At 38.4% G+C, this 14,804-nt stretch overlaps 1 protein-coding gene across 3 annotated transcripts in view; it reads left to right on the top strand.

Moving 5' to 3' along the window:
• HS2ST1 (heparan sulfate 2-O-sulfotransferase 1) overlaps positions 1 to 14,566 on the top strand; it is a 148,991-nt gene extending 134,425 nt beyond the window's left edge. For 2 of the 3 annotated variants that reach the window (XM_036447951.2, XM_036447953.2), the window contains exons 4-7: positions 2,417 to 2,555; positions 10,293 to 10,390; positions 12,160 to 12,317; positions 13,265 to 14,566. In XM_036447951.2, coding sequence (XP_036303844.1) covers positions 2,417 to 2,555; positions 10,293 to 10,390; positions 12,160 to 12,317; positions 13,265 to 13,494 — 625 coding nt within the window. In that variant the 3' untranslated portion in view covers positions 13,495 to 14,566. The remainder of the gene's footprint in view (positions 1 to 2,416; positions 2,556 to 10,292; positions 10,391 to 12,159; positions 12,318 to 13,264) is intronic. The other variant, XM_036447952.2, reaches the window with a different exon arrangement.
• Positions 14,567 to 14,804: the final 238 nt, after the last annotated feature.

Here is a 14,804-nt window from a genome sequence, read left to right as displayed (position 1 = left end):
ACCACTGGCACGATCCCCATAGCACTTCCAGCCTCTTGGAATTCAGCCTCGGGCACCATGGCCGCTTCTCCTCCCTAGATGCTTTGCAAGGAAGAAATGTTATAAAAGCAGCTGCTAGATGGTTCCCACCAACCAATGCGAATGTCAGCAGGATGGATCCAGATCCCTGGCTGGCAAGGGCATCCCACTGCCTGCCCAGAGGGCCAGTTGTATCCCGAACTCCCCCCTCCCCCTTGCATTAGGATGGGCACCAGACGCAGGGCCCACGGGCTACCCTGAAGGACGAATTCGTGCACCAGGCCTCTAGTTAACTGTAGGTGTTATGCTGTGCTTTAGGTCCCATATTGTAACACTTCTCTGCTAACTCAGTCAGGACTGCATCCTAATTCTTATAATGGCCTACAAGACCAACATGATCTGCTCTTCCCTGCCCCACCCTCACCTCTCTAACTCATGCTTTGTTAATATCCCCTTCCCATTCTGCTGCATCCAGATTGATCTTTCTAATCCTCAAAAATGCCTGGCACTTAGCTGCTTCAGGACTTTCATACTTGGAAGTCTCATGTTCCTGGAACACTTTCCTCCAGATATCTACATAGCTCCTTCTCAGTGATGCCTTCCTGAAAAAAACAATTTTAAATTGTCCTCTCCTCACCTCTCCTGGCAGCCCTTATTCCCTTTCACTTCATTATTTTTCTCTTGTACTTTTTGCCATTTGACATATTTGCTTATTTGTTTATATTCTGTCTCTTCCAGGTAGAATGTTAGCATCAGAGGACAAGGATTTTTTTTTTTTTTTTTTTACTGCTATATCCCTAGTATTAGAATAGTGCATGGCAAACCTGTGGTGCATTAAGAAAGCATTTTTGAGTGAATTAATGTAATAGGAAAATAAGGAAGGCATTCTAGTTAAGAAAGACAATGAGCAGAGACATGTAAGAAGAAATAGGAATCAGTATAATAAGAAATAGTAATGGAGGGGTAAGAAGAGGCAGGCCTAAATTTTAACAGATAGATGGTCTCTTATCCTATATAATAAAAGCATAATATGCTAAGTGTTTGTTTGTCCTGTTGTCCGTTCAACCAATCAAAGTGTAATACACTAATGAGATGCTAAGGCTGCTCAACCACTCACTATGACGTGCTCTGACCACCAGGGGACAGACAGTTGACTGGTCTACCAGTTGCTGTGATGTGCACTGACCACCAAGGGTCAGACACTCTGACAGGTCTGGCTGATCGGGAATAATTCAGGCTAGACGTGCCCTAGAGCCCTCCTGCAATCCCTCCCTGGCTGCCTACCTCCTGTGTCCCTCCCCAGCCCCAATCGTGCACCAGGGGGGTCTCTGTGCCTGGCCTGTTCTCTCTCACAATCCAGGACACCTTGGAGGATGTTGGAGAGCCGGTTTTGGCCTGCTCAGGTAAGCCAGGCCAAGGGACCCCACTGGTGCATGAATTCATGCATCGGGCCTCTAGTTTGAAAATAAAGTTAGATCAGTAAGGTGCTACTTAAGTCAAAAGTCAAACAGATATTATTAACAGCTAAGCAAAGGAGTTTGGGAATGATGTCAATATAAACCATAGAGTTGTTTCAGATTTCTAAGAAGAGTGATCTAACAAATGGTGTTTTAGGAATATTGGCTGAGAATTGGTATGGTAGGTAGATTGAAAGAGAGAGAGACTGGATGTAAGAAAACCAACTAGGTTAATGTAGTAATCTAAGCAAGAGACCTAGGGAGAGGGCAGCGGTGAAGAGAAAGGGAGTCATCAAGGAAGAAAAGTTAAAATCTGTGATAAAGCCTACAAAAGAGAAGATTAGAAGGGCTTGGTAACTGCACTAAATGAAGAATAAGGAAAATGAAGAGTCAAGATAACACTAAGTTATCAAGACTGTCGATGATGATATTATAATAGGGAGCCAGCTGGACAATTCTAGGTTCTGCAAAGGTTGCTAACATAAAAGCCTTGTGTTCCTTCAACTTATTCCATGAGGAAACAATGCTAAAAACATAATATCTTTCACTTCTATTTTATCTTTAAAATCAGCAGCACTAGAAAGCAAACTCTAATGGTCGTACTTGTGTGGACTTATGCTGAATCCATTCATATAATTTATCTAGTATGGTGGGCCAGAAATGAGGAATCATTGCTGCAATGAAATTAAAATGTTTTATGTAACTTTGTAAACTTTTAAATTATTTTTTATTTAATTTTTCCTTTCCTTTATTTTCAGCTATGATTTTTAAATTCTTATTTACTTTATTGTAATAAATCTTTAAAATATTTTTAATCTCCACATATTTATATTCATGTTCTTTTTTTCATATGAAATCAATACTTTAAATGTTTAATTTCAGCACATTCCTAAATATAATAATAATGTTGATTTCACCTTTTAAATTTTGTTCTATTTCAGATTTGGTGTGAAAAAGAAGCCAATTTACATTAATGTCATAAGGGATCCTATTGAGAGGCTAGTTTCTTACTATTACTTTCTGAGATTTGGAGATGATTATAGACCAGGATTAAGAAGACGAAAACAAGGAGACAAAAAGGTAATATTTTAGTCTTACGACTTCTGTAAAGGTAATTGTTTATAAAATGCAATGAACAGTGTGCTTTTAAAGTTTATTGATGCTAGATATTTGACATAATAAAACAGTTAACATCTGACAATTTTTCTATTTGCTTATCGTAGAACATTTGAAAAGAGCCCAAAAGTATAAAGAAGCTAAAGTAAAACTACTTTATAATTGGTACTTTGGAGTACACATAATGCTTTTGTCATTACAGAAATAGTTTACTGACGTTCCAAGGCTGAATATTTGTTTTATTATAGTTATTGTATTAATAATATTTTATGAGACCATTAATAGTTATTCATTAATATGATGTATTTGTGTATATACTTTGGTTCTCTTAGTCTTAGTCTTTATGATCATCAGTTTAGGGACACTATTTTGCTAAAGCAGTTTTTTGTTTTGTTTTGTTTTGTTTTAGTTTTTTTAAAGTATATTTTATTGATTTTACACAGAGAGGAATTGAGAGGGACAGAGAGTTAGAAATGTCGATGAGAAAGAAACATCGACCAGCTGCCTCTTGCACACACCACACTGGGGATGTGCCCACAACCAAGGTACATGCCCTTGACCGGAATCGAACCTGGGACCCTTCAGTCCGCAGGCCGACACTCTATCCACTGAGCCAAACTGGTCCCAGCTGTTTTGTTTTGTTTAAAACAAGGACAGAATTATGGCTTAGTGTTCTTACTTAGCAGGTTCGGTATTGGGTTATGTACTATTTATGTGCATCCTCCAGGGGAAAACCAGGCTTGTTTTTCTAAAAAAACAAAAACAAAAACCAGGTTGATTTGTCAACTTTTCTGGTGGATCACCTTTACTGGAACCTCATTGCTCGGATTGGCCAAGGCATAGGAGACACAGTCTGACATAACCCCAGACCTGCCTCATTTTCTTTCAGGCATCCAGCTCTTCAGCCACATGAAATATCACTGTCCTCCATACTATTGCATTACCTTAATTCTCATGAAGACAGGATCATTGACAAATGCTTTCTGAAAGTCGAAAATTCCTTTGTTTTGTGATTGACAGATGGGCCTTTTTAGTCTTATAACATATTGAGACATACACATTTTTATTAATTTGGCTTATTCCTCATGACACAAATGTTGGTAACATTCTGGGACCCAATGATGTTTTATTGCAAATAATTCCTTAATATTAAGTCACATCTGTGATGTTAATGAGACTGCGTGGCATATACAGTCAAACCTTGGTTCTCTTCTCAAATGTCTCCTATCTGGAACAATTCGGTTCTCAACCAAGTTGTTAACAGAAAAAATATGTCCGGGTTGTAGAACAAAACATCAGTTTTCTGACCTGACAATTCTTTTCATACTGGTACCTCAGCATGACAGAAAACTTCTGTCTCAGACCACATATAAAGAAGAGAATGCTCTTGTTGCTGATGAAATAAAGGATTAACACAATTGTAAAACATAGAGAGGCCATCAGAAAGGCTAATGTTGCCCTTACTGGTTTCGCTCAGTGGATAGAGTGTTGGCGCCTAGTTCTATTCTGGCCAAGGGTATATGCCTGGGTTGTGGCCCCAATCCGCAGTCCCGGTGGGAGTGCATGCGGGAGGCAACCAATCAATGTATCGCTTTCTGTATCTCCCCTCTCATCCACTTTCTCTAAAAATCAATGGAAAAGTATCCTTGGGTGAGGATTAAAAAAAAAAGTGCTAATGTTGCTAAGGGTGTGAAAGAAAGAATGATCACGGGCAATTGAAGAGGTAGAAAAACTGTTGTTGATTAGGATAAACAAAAAGCAGTTAGCTGGGTGACAGCATTTTGGAGGCAGTGATATGTGAATAAACAAAGATGCTACATGCTACCCTGAAAGACATCCCTGAACCTACTACTGAAAGTGATTCATTTAAGGATAGTAGGGAATGGTTGGTAAATTTAAAGGGGAAAAAGTGCTTATTTATAGATTAGACAGTCCATTAGACATGTATTATATATAAGAAAGATTAAAATGGAATCATTTGGCCCTAGCCGATTTTGCTCAGTGGATAGAGCATTAGCCTTCGGACTGAAAGGTCCTTGGTTCGATTCCAGTTAAGGGCAGGTGCCCGGGTTGTGCACTTGATCCTCAATAGGGGGTGGGCAGGAGGCAGCCAGTCAATGATTCTTTCTCATCATTGATGTTTCTATCTCTCTCTCCCTGTCCATTCCTCTCTGAAGTCAATAAAAATTTGTTAAATAAAATGGAATCATTTGTAGGGATAGAACAAATTAATTAAATTTACATTATTTCTAATGAGAAAGAAACGATTCCATTTTCAAATTATTTCTTGGATGGCCTTCCAGAATTAATTAAGTCAGAGAACTGAGATTCCACCATAACATTTTTGAAAAGGCGGGGTTAACGTTTTGAAAATAGAAGATCAATGGGGATTAACAGGTGCTTATAAAGATACTAGAGGGCCAGTTCATGAAATTCATGTACACGGGGGTAGGGGGGGTCCCCTCAGCCCAGCCTGCACCCTCTCATAGTCTGGGAGCCCTCAGGGGATGTCCGATTGCCAGCTTAGGCCTGTAGTCAGACATCTTTAGCGCTGCCACCGAGGCGGGAGATGCTCTGATCACCACTGCTTCACTTGCCAGCTGTGAGCAAGGCTTCTGGCTGAGTGGCGCTCCCCCTGTGGGAGCACACTGACCACCAGGGGCAGCTCTTGTGAGCGTCTGTCACCTGGTGGTCAGTGCGTGACATAGCACTCATTCGTTTTACCATTGGGCCGAAACTGGCTCTCTGACATCCCCCAAGGGGTCCCAGATTGCGAGAGGGCACAGACCAAGCCGAGTGACCCACTGGTGCACGATTGATGCCAGAGAGAGACGCAGGAAGTTTGCCAACTGGGGAGGGACTGTGAGAGGGTCCCAGAGCCTGACCAGCCCATCTCACTCATTCCCGATCTACTGGACCCCAGCAGCAAGCTAGCCTACCAGTTGAAGCGTCTGTCCCCTGGTTGTCAGTGCACGTCATAGCAACTGGTTGACTGTCTGCCCCCTGGTGGTCATTGCACATCGTAGCAGAGGTTGAGCAGCTTTAGAATCTAATTACCATATTAGGCTTATTTGGTTGAACGTCTGACAGGACGACCTTACACTTAGCATATTAGGCTTTTATTATATAGTATAGGAAATAACTTGCAGTGGTTTCATTTCCATGAAAATGTATATTATTTGTACCTCAAGTAACAATTTGAAGTAGTAGTCCAGCACTCAAGTATTGAAGAACTATATAAGTAAATCAGCGTTCCTAAAACTCAGAACTTTTTTTACTCAAAAAAAGTTATTTAGGACCAGCAAAGAACTTTTGTTTATGTAGGATTATATCTACTGATATTTACCAATATCAGTAAATTCATCAACAAATGAGGACTTTAAAAATATTAAGTAGTTAAAAAATAACAGTAGGGAACTCATAATATGATAACCAAATTTTTTCATGCAAATAACCATTTTCAAAAAGTGTCAAAAGTGTGGCATCTTACATTTTTGCAAATTAAAAAAATATCTAGCTTAATATAAAGAGCTAGACTTTTATATCACTGCTAAAACAGTCAGTTTAATTTAACTAATTCTTTTGGCTGAAGTGTATAAAGAAAATCCAGCTTGTCCTAGCCAGTGTTGCTTTGTTGGTTGAGTGTTGTCCCAATGCACTGAAAGGTCACCAGTTTGATTCCCGGTTAGGGCACATGCCCAGGTTATGGGTTTCATCCCATGTCAGGGTACATGTGGGAGGCAACCCGATCTCCCTCATTCCCTCCCTCTCTTTCTCTCTCCTCACTTTCTCTCTCTCTAAAATCAATCAAAACATTTAAAAAAGGAAAAAGATCAAGCTTTACACATATAAAGTAATTGGAAAGGGAAGGATTTCAATAACCTTTTCAGAAAATCACAGATATCCCTCTTTAATACTACACTGAAACTTGACAAGTAGTAGCTTCTTGACATTGCTGAAGTGTAGATTCTGAAGCTCCAGCAGTGAACCATCATGCTCTGCTACATTAGCATCCATTGATATAATTACACTTTGAATAGATTTTTAATTGAGCATAATTTTGTAACATCATGTGGATGTTATGTGGATTTTTCAAATGCTGACACATTTAATTTACAATATCAAAAATTTATAGTATCACCACTGATCTCATCAAAGTCTTTAAGTATTGCAAACATTAAGCTCAAGTAATAGTTCATCAAGTATTCCAAAATTTTATTTCTTTGCTTGACAGCTTAACTTATATCACAGAATTTCTCAACCTCAACACTGTTGTTGTTTTGGGTGATAATTCTTGTGTGGGGATCTGCCTATAATTGTAGGATATTTTCCAGCATCTCTGACCTCCACCCAGTAACACCCTTTCTACATACACCCCAGTTGTGAGAACTAAAACTGTCTTCCAGCATTGCCAGTGTTGCCTGACAGCCAAAACAGCTCCAGCTGAGAACCACTGGGCTACTTACACTGTCAGGTGTTCGATTTCAAGTGGCAGACAGGCACACTTTGTTCATTTTGAGAAAATGTCCTCCAATTACCTAAGTTTGAATAACATAGTTTGTCTCCATGCCCTTCCTAATGACTTCCAAATAATATTAACTGCACTAATAAATCTCATACTCAAAGTGTGTAATTATTTTTATGATTTTAACTGTACTACCCTATCAGTTATTAAACACTTTTTATTAATTATTTTGTTAACAGAATAGTAAGGGGGTGTTATACTTATGGAAAGAGTAAGTAGTTATGTGGTCTAAGTAACAATTTAAAGAAGAATCAGGTTATGTGAAGAAGTACTCATTGGTCCCAGAGATCCCAGTTCCTGCCCCAGTTTGCTTTTTGTATTTCTTTAAGTTAACTAAGCTTGTCAACAGCTATAGGTATTATAATGAATTTAAAGTTACTACCTAAAATATATAATAATTCATATATGCTAATTTACATAATAAATATATAGTAAATAAGGTTGAAAGGAGGCCATACTTAGCACTACCTGATCTTACCATTGCCTACAGAATACTGCCTCCATAGTCCTCAGCAGTTCACCACTCCCTGGCAATGGTTTGCTTATCGAACATTCATTTTACTTTGCTGTCTCACAAAGGCATTTAAGAACTTACTGTTTGCTTAAAAAGTATTTTATATGTAAAAGGCACCACAAGAAAGCAATATATTACCTTTGCAGTTGACATACTTACAGGTTCAGTAGCTTTTCATTGTAGATGAGTTTTCTCTATCTCAGTAAAAGGTGTGTAATCCAGAGTTAGCCTTGGCTGGTCTTTTTCCCAGGTTTCTGGTTGTACCTTACGTGGTTTCTTCCTTTAGAAAGAGAAAACAGAGGGAAGATTCTGTTGTAATGGAGTTGAAGAAAGAGATAAAATTGGACGTTATTTTTAGTCATGTATGAGTAAATGGAGGTATCCACTAGAAATTGTATTTGAACCTCAAAATATAAGCCTGAACTAAATCATAGATTTGAGAGACACCAACATTAGGTGGGAGTTGAAACAAAGAGATTGAATGAAATTGCACGTGGAGACATATCAAGTTTGAAAAGAGGACCAGGTGAAACAGGAAGGAGAAAAAGAGAGGATGCAGATATGCCAACATTTAAAGAGCAGGCAGGTAAAGAGCAGCATACCCAGGAGACTAATGTCAGAGAATCAGAAGACAAACCTGGCAAGCCCTTGAAATGGCGAGGAAAATAATTTCAATTACAAAGAGGTTAGTGGAATGGGGATTCAAATCTGTCCCTTTGATTTGTCAATGCAAGTCTATTCGGGATGTCAGAGAAAGGAGTTCAGGTGGAATCTAAAATGTTGGGAAGCCACTGAGACTGACCTTGAGGAAGGACTTCTCTTGAAATAGAAGTTTGGCTTTGAAAGAAACAAAAAAATCAGTAAATGTTTCTTTAAGATAACAGACACTTGGCATATTAACATATCGGAAGTCAGCAAGGGGTGATCATACAAAGAACTGGAGCGAAATTGAATGAAGCAAGGGTCTCAGAAGGAGGTGAGAATGGTGTTCAAAGATAGGAGAAGCAAATGTCTCTTTCATGCTGAGGGCAGTAGGAAGCTATAGATGCAGGTAAACTTTTATCTAAGCAGGAAATTGAAGGAGCTCATGCTTAGTTTCAGTTTTCTATATAAAGTAAGAAGCAAAAGCATTTGCAGAAGAGGGTGCAGTGTACCATATAATTGCCATTACCATCAAGCATCAAATTTTTATTTTAACTTTCAATTATAGGAGTTAAATATCTAAACTAATAATCTAAATGGCCTCAAGAATATTTTTTCTAGTTTTTTTGTTTCTTATTTTCTGAATATATTTTTATTAATTTCAGAGAGGAAGGGAGAGGGAGAGAGTGATAGAAACATCAGTGATGAAAATGGAGATACCAGGAGCCCCTGACCCCAGGCATGTGCCCCTGACCAGAATCGAACCTGGTACCTTCAGTCCACAGGCTGACCCTCTATCCGCTGAGCCAAATTCTCAAGGCATATTTTTCTGGTTTTATATTGTACTAGAGGCCCAGTGCATGAAATTGTGCACTCGGGGGTTCCCTCACTCTGGCCTGTGCCCTCTCACAGTCCAGAAGCCCTCAGGGTATAGCCAACTGATGACTTAGGCCTGCTCCTGTGGCAGTCAGACATCCTTAGTGCTACTGAGAGGCTCCTGTCCACCACCGCTGCCTTCGCCAGGCATGAGCCTGGCTTCTGGCTGAGCAGTGCTCCCCTGTGGGAGCGCACTGACTGTGGGGGGTGAGGTGGAGGGGCAGCTCCTACATTGAGCATCTGCACCCTGGTGGTCAGTGCACATCATAGCAACAAGTCATTCTGCCGTTCTGTCAATTTGTATATTACCCTTGTATTATATTGGATAATAAGACATTTGGTAGGTGAATGAGTTAGAGTAGATGCCAAGCTTCTAAAACAAAGAAACATGGATCTAGAAATTAGGAGCCTGGATTCTGACTAGGACTCATTCCACTCCATCTGCTTCCTCTCAGAAATAATAGGTGGTCTTTGTAGATGTCTCATTGCAGCATCCACAGCTCCCGAGTTTATTCCCTGGGATCTCAGTATTATAATGACTACTGTTAAAATGCCTGTGACAGACAGTGAATACTCACAAAGTTGGAATTAAGTAATTTTAGAAACGTAGCTGTGAATCTCTTTTCCTTCTAATTACTTCAGTCAGGTGCACTTGCAGGTTGTAAGTATCTGAAGTCACTTCTGCTTTGTACAATGAAGAGACTTAAGTGTAGCCCTACTTTATGTTCTTTTCAAATGATTATTTCATAGATGAGTATAATCAAATGATTATAAAGAAGTGATAATATTGTTAGCCTTGTTTTCACTTAGTTAAGAGGTTAGAAAGTATAAATATATAAATATGTATGGGAGGGGGGGCAATGTTAAAATATGTACACAGATAACAATTTAATAAACCATTTCTTATTTTTATGGAGAGTTTTTATCTAGGGGTTTTCCATTCATATAGTAAAATAACTCATACAAACACTGGCAGAGACAAAGGCATGAGGAAAATCCATGTTTAACTTTCCTCAGTTATGTGGAAACAATCTCAAGTATGTGTCTATAATCTGCCTGTCCTTTTAATTCAGTATCTCAGTGAATGAGATCCCACAGTGACTTGAGTTTATGGCTCATATGTGCTGCTGTGTCTTCGTTCCAGACGTTCGATGAATGTGTAGCGGAGGGCGGCTCAGACTGTGCTCCTGAGAAGCTCTGGCTTCAAATCCCATTCTTCTGCGGCCACAGCTCGGAATGCTGGTAGGGAGATCAAGTTGGCTTACATTTTAAACTTCCTCATTTCTCTATAATCGGTATTTCACAAAAGTGAATGTGTTAGTCAAGGGTAAGATATAAGGAATTAATGAAAGTCCAGACTAAAAATAACACTCGATTAAGTAATACTTCATCTTGTGATTATCTTTAAGTGCATTAGAAAGATTCTTCATGCATAAATATCCTTGAACTGTTTCCTCAGATGCTATTTTCTTTTTTTAAATGTTTTGTTAGTTTTTAGTGTTACATGTTTTGCTGTATTCCAGCAGAACTCTTAATTGGAGGTCAGAGATCATTTCATAAACCTCATTTCCCCCCAAGCTTACTCTTTTGGCCATTCATGTTAGATTAAGTAGAACTTTTGTCCCAGTGGGTAAATTATTCACCAGGCCTCACTGTTAAACTGGTTTTGACTTGGAGAGACTGTTATGGTTGTGGTTTAGTCTGCTAATAAACATGAGGTGGAAAATAAAAATATTTTATCTTTTATAAAGAGTTTATTTCCTTGGATGTGCTGAGTTTTCAGTTTTTGAAAATAATAGTATGTCTTTCTTCACTTGACCTAATCAATCATTTTAATAGAAAAAGTTGAAAAAACAGGAACACATTGAAAGTAACTTTCTTAAAACCACAATGAGGTTCAAGGAACGCCTTCTGTTCTTTTCTTCATTGTTTGAAATATATTATTTGGTAACTGTGAAATTAAAAGTCCTACACAATGGATTATATCAAAGTATAATAATAGCTTAAGAAGAATTGAAGGCATAGGAAGAATGTGTTAGTTTTTAATCATTTTTGTAGAACAGAGGATTGGCAAATTGCAATTTGAAGACCAAATTTGACTCATCACCTGTTTTTTATAAAGTTTTATTGGAACAAGCCACATTCATTTGTTTACTTAATCTCTATGACTGTTTTCGTGCTGCAAGAGCAGAATTAAGTAACTCTGAACCAAGACCATATGACCTGCAAAACCCAAGGTATTTCTTCTCTGGCCTTTTATAGAAACTGTGTCAACCTCCATCTTCAGACAATGAAAAGTATTGCTCTGTTGGGGGTTATTGAGGAGATTTTAATTAAGCTTCTTAAGTATGTTTTACAGATTCATAGGACCTCTCAGTTCTATGATTCTGTAAAACATACTTAGTAAGCTCAATTAACTCATTTATTCTTCCCTACACCTCACCACTACTTTTTAATGACTGAAAAGACAAAGTTAGAGAGGTAAAGTCACCAGCTGAGGTGCATAGTTTACTTAGAGCCAACCTATTAAGAGCCATTAGCGGACGATGTAAAAAATAAAAGGTTCCTGGCTGGACCATTTCTTATCTTACTTCTGCTCCTCAGAAATGATGGAAAAACCTAGCTCACAAATTAAATTAAGATAAACACTAAACACAAAGTGCTTAGACCTTATTAGTTAGCTTTTAAAATGAACAATTAAGTGCACACTAAATCAGATAAGAGAAATATATGTGTTGTGTATACATTTTTAACTGTCCTCAAACTAAATTTTGTTATATAATATTAAACTAACTGTAAAGTCTGAGTTTGCACTGCATAGTTGAGCAGAAACTGGGGGTAGGGGTAAAGAAAATTAAAAACGTGTGCCTCTTAAAGGACATTGATAAAAGTGGTAAGGCTTTGGAGGGACATGTGTTTATCGATTTTTCCTATAATATACAGTGGCAAAGGCATCAAATATACTTAGCAGATTGAACAACCAGGTTCTTAATTTCTTTTATTGGTTTTAGGAATGTGGGAAGCAGGTGGGCTATGGATCAAGCCAAGTATAACCTAGTTAATGAATACTTTCTGGTGGGAGTTACTGAAGAGCTCGAAGATTTTATCATGTTACTGGAAGCAGCTTTGCCCAGGTTCTTCAGGGGTGCTGCAGACCTCTATCGTACAGGTATATAAACGATGGGTTTCTTTCAAAAGCTGTCCTCAACTCTCTTCATTTGCAAATTGAGTAATCTGTGCGATTTGAAGTTTCTTAAGGAACTTGTCTGTTACTCAAGGTAAATTGTCTGTTTCTCCTCAACATTTTCAATACAAAACAATTCCTGGCACACAGATGGTGTTCGGTAAATATTTTTTGAATGAATGAACATCTAACTAGGTGATAATTAGAAGGCATTGTAGGAAAGATACAAACTACAGAACCAATCTCAGAAATGTGTAATATTTTATAATTCCGATACCAAACATTATGACTGTGTTCCACCCTCAGACCTACTAACGCCATCTAGAGCAGAGGCAGGACAGTAGAGCGCAGTCACTTTCATGATGGTCATCATCTGCTGTGGCTGTCACACCCTCCTGAGAGGGGCTTCACCGCCTCGGCAGTAGCTCCTGTCTGAAAGTGACAGTCCAGTCTTCCTTAGGTGGTTCTGTGTCTTTGTTCATGGTTATTTTGCCATTCTCTGATAAGATACAGTCAGAGGAGGTCTTTTTCTAAGATATTCATATGTCCTTGTTTCTAACGTAGAATTATATGGAGTAAAGGTAATGAGAAATTAGTATTAAGGTTGAAATAGATATTTTACCCTCTTTTCAAAATTGAACTAGTCAGAGCACTTGAGAGTACGGCATATATTGTTACAGCCTTCACTGATGGACAGTCCTTGCTTTTACTATTTTGACAGCCTAGACTTTCACTGGTTAAGGATTTACATTGAAAGGAATAAACCACAGTTTCAGTAGGAGTAGGGCACTGGCTTTTGCCCCGGTGATAATAATACAAAACAGTTGTTGCCTGTCCTTCCCTGTTAACGTAAACCACCTCTTCGAATGAAGAGGCATTGATCTTTTGTGTGTTCTCAGAATTATTTACCTTTTCTCTTTTTCCTTTATAAGTAGGAAAGAAATCTCATCTTAGGAAAACCACAGAGAAGAAACTCCCCACTAAACAAACCATTGCAAAACTACAGCAGTCTGACATTTGGAAAATGGAGAATGAGTTCTATGAATTTGCACTAGAGCAGTTCCAATTCATCAGAGCCCACGCCGTCCGAGAAAAAGATGGAGACCTCTACATCCTCGCACAAAACTTTTTCTATGAAAAGATTTACCCTAAATCAAACTGAGTACAAGGTGTGACTATTTGATTTTTCAACTAAAACTCTGACCCTGTCTTCACCTTAGTTCTCAGGTCCACAGTTCATATTGAGCCGAGTTAGGAAACAAACAAAAAGATCAAGGAAAGTAGATGCTAGCTGGTTCTGTCAGTGGTTGAAGAAGTTTAAGTTTCTGCCTTTTTTTTTTCCCCCCTAGTTAAATTTTGGTGGGAGTTATAACCTCCTGCCTGGGAAAAACCTATATGTTGCTTAAAATAAACACATAGCAGTTCTAATCAAAAGGCTAAATACAATTTTAGAAAAAATTCTGATACTCTGTTTTTTGATAAAGCTTTGTTTTGTTTTGTTTTGTTTTGTTTTGTTTCAACTAACCATGAATGAAGACCAATCCATTTCCTCCTCTGCCTTCACCCAGAGGGTTGGTTATGCAGCTGCACTGAGTAGCGTTGCTACCGGTGGGCAGGGTGCGCTTTGTTCCTGTGAGTCACGTCTCACAAAACGTGTTGGGATGCATGGTCATGTTTGCTAGGGAGTGTCTCTGCTGTAGATGGAATTGCCCATATTCATGTAGGTCATGTTTATTTCCTTTAAAAAAATAACTGTCATTAGTGTTAAGAACCAATTCAAACTATGACTAATACTGTAAAAAGAGTCAAAACCTTGTTTCTCATTCCTGTCTCTCCAGCATCTAAGATTGGGGAGACACTACAGAGAACGTTGAAATTTTAGTTAAGGCTTCCACACATTAATATATATATATAAAAAGTAAGTTTAGTGTTTGTTTCTCTGGGTTATCTGTAAAGCTGTCAACAGGTACTGGTGACTCCATATTATAACTCCATTTAGTGAGCTGTGGTATGGGTAGGGTTTTCCTACTTCTGTACTTTTACTTGTAAACTATTTTTACTACGGTGCTTTATAATGTGTTTTAAAGCATTGCATTTACAAAAAAAGGAAAAAAAAAAAGGAAAATGCTGTAAATATTGCATATTTTATGTATTTGGACCAAAAGGTTAAAAGTAATTAGACAAAAGTGGTTTTGCACCAATTTTATTATGTCAAGTAAAACCATCAGACCTACTGTTCTTGTATTTCTCACTTACCTTTAAGATATCACTGAAATTAACCCTAATAACCTTTCGATTTTGATACACAGTACACTGTTCAGAATTGGAGGCAGTAAGTTATAAGTGGAAAGAGTCCTAGACAAGGAGTCAGAAAACTTGATTCCTGGTCCTGGCTCTGCCACTTTTCAGCTGTGTGATCTTGGGTGAGTCGCTTAACCTCTTTGCCTCAATGTTCTCATCTCGAAATGAGAG

This window comes from Pipistrellus kuhlii, unplaced genomic scaffold (assembly GCF_014108245.1).
Source record: "Pipistrellus kuhlii isolate mPipKuh1 unplaced genomic scaffold, mPipKuh1.p scaffold_m20_p_2, whole genome shotgun sequence".
In the NCBI taxonomy this organism is placed as follows: Eukaryota; Metazoa; Chordata; class Mammalia; order Chiroptera; family Vespertilionidae; genus Pipistrellus; species Pipistrellus kuhlii.
This window is presented reverse-complemented; position numbering and strand designations above follow the sequence as displayed.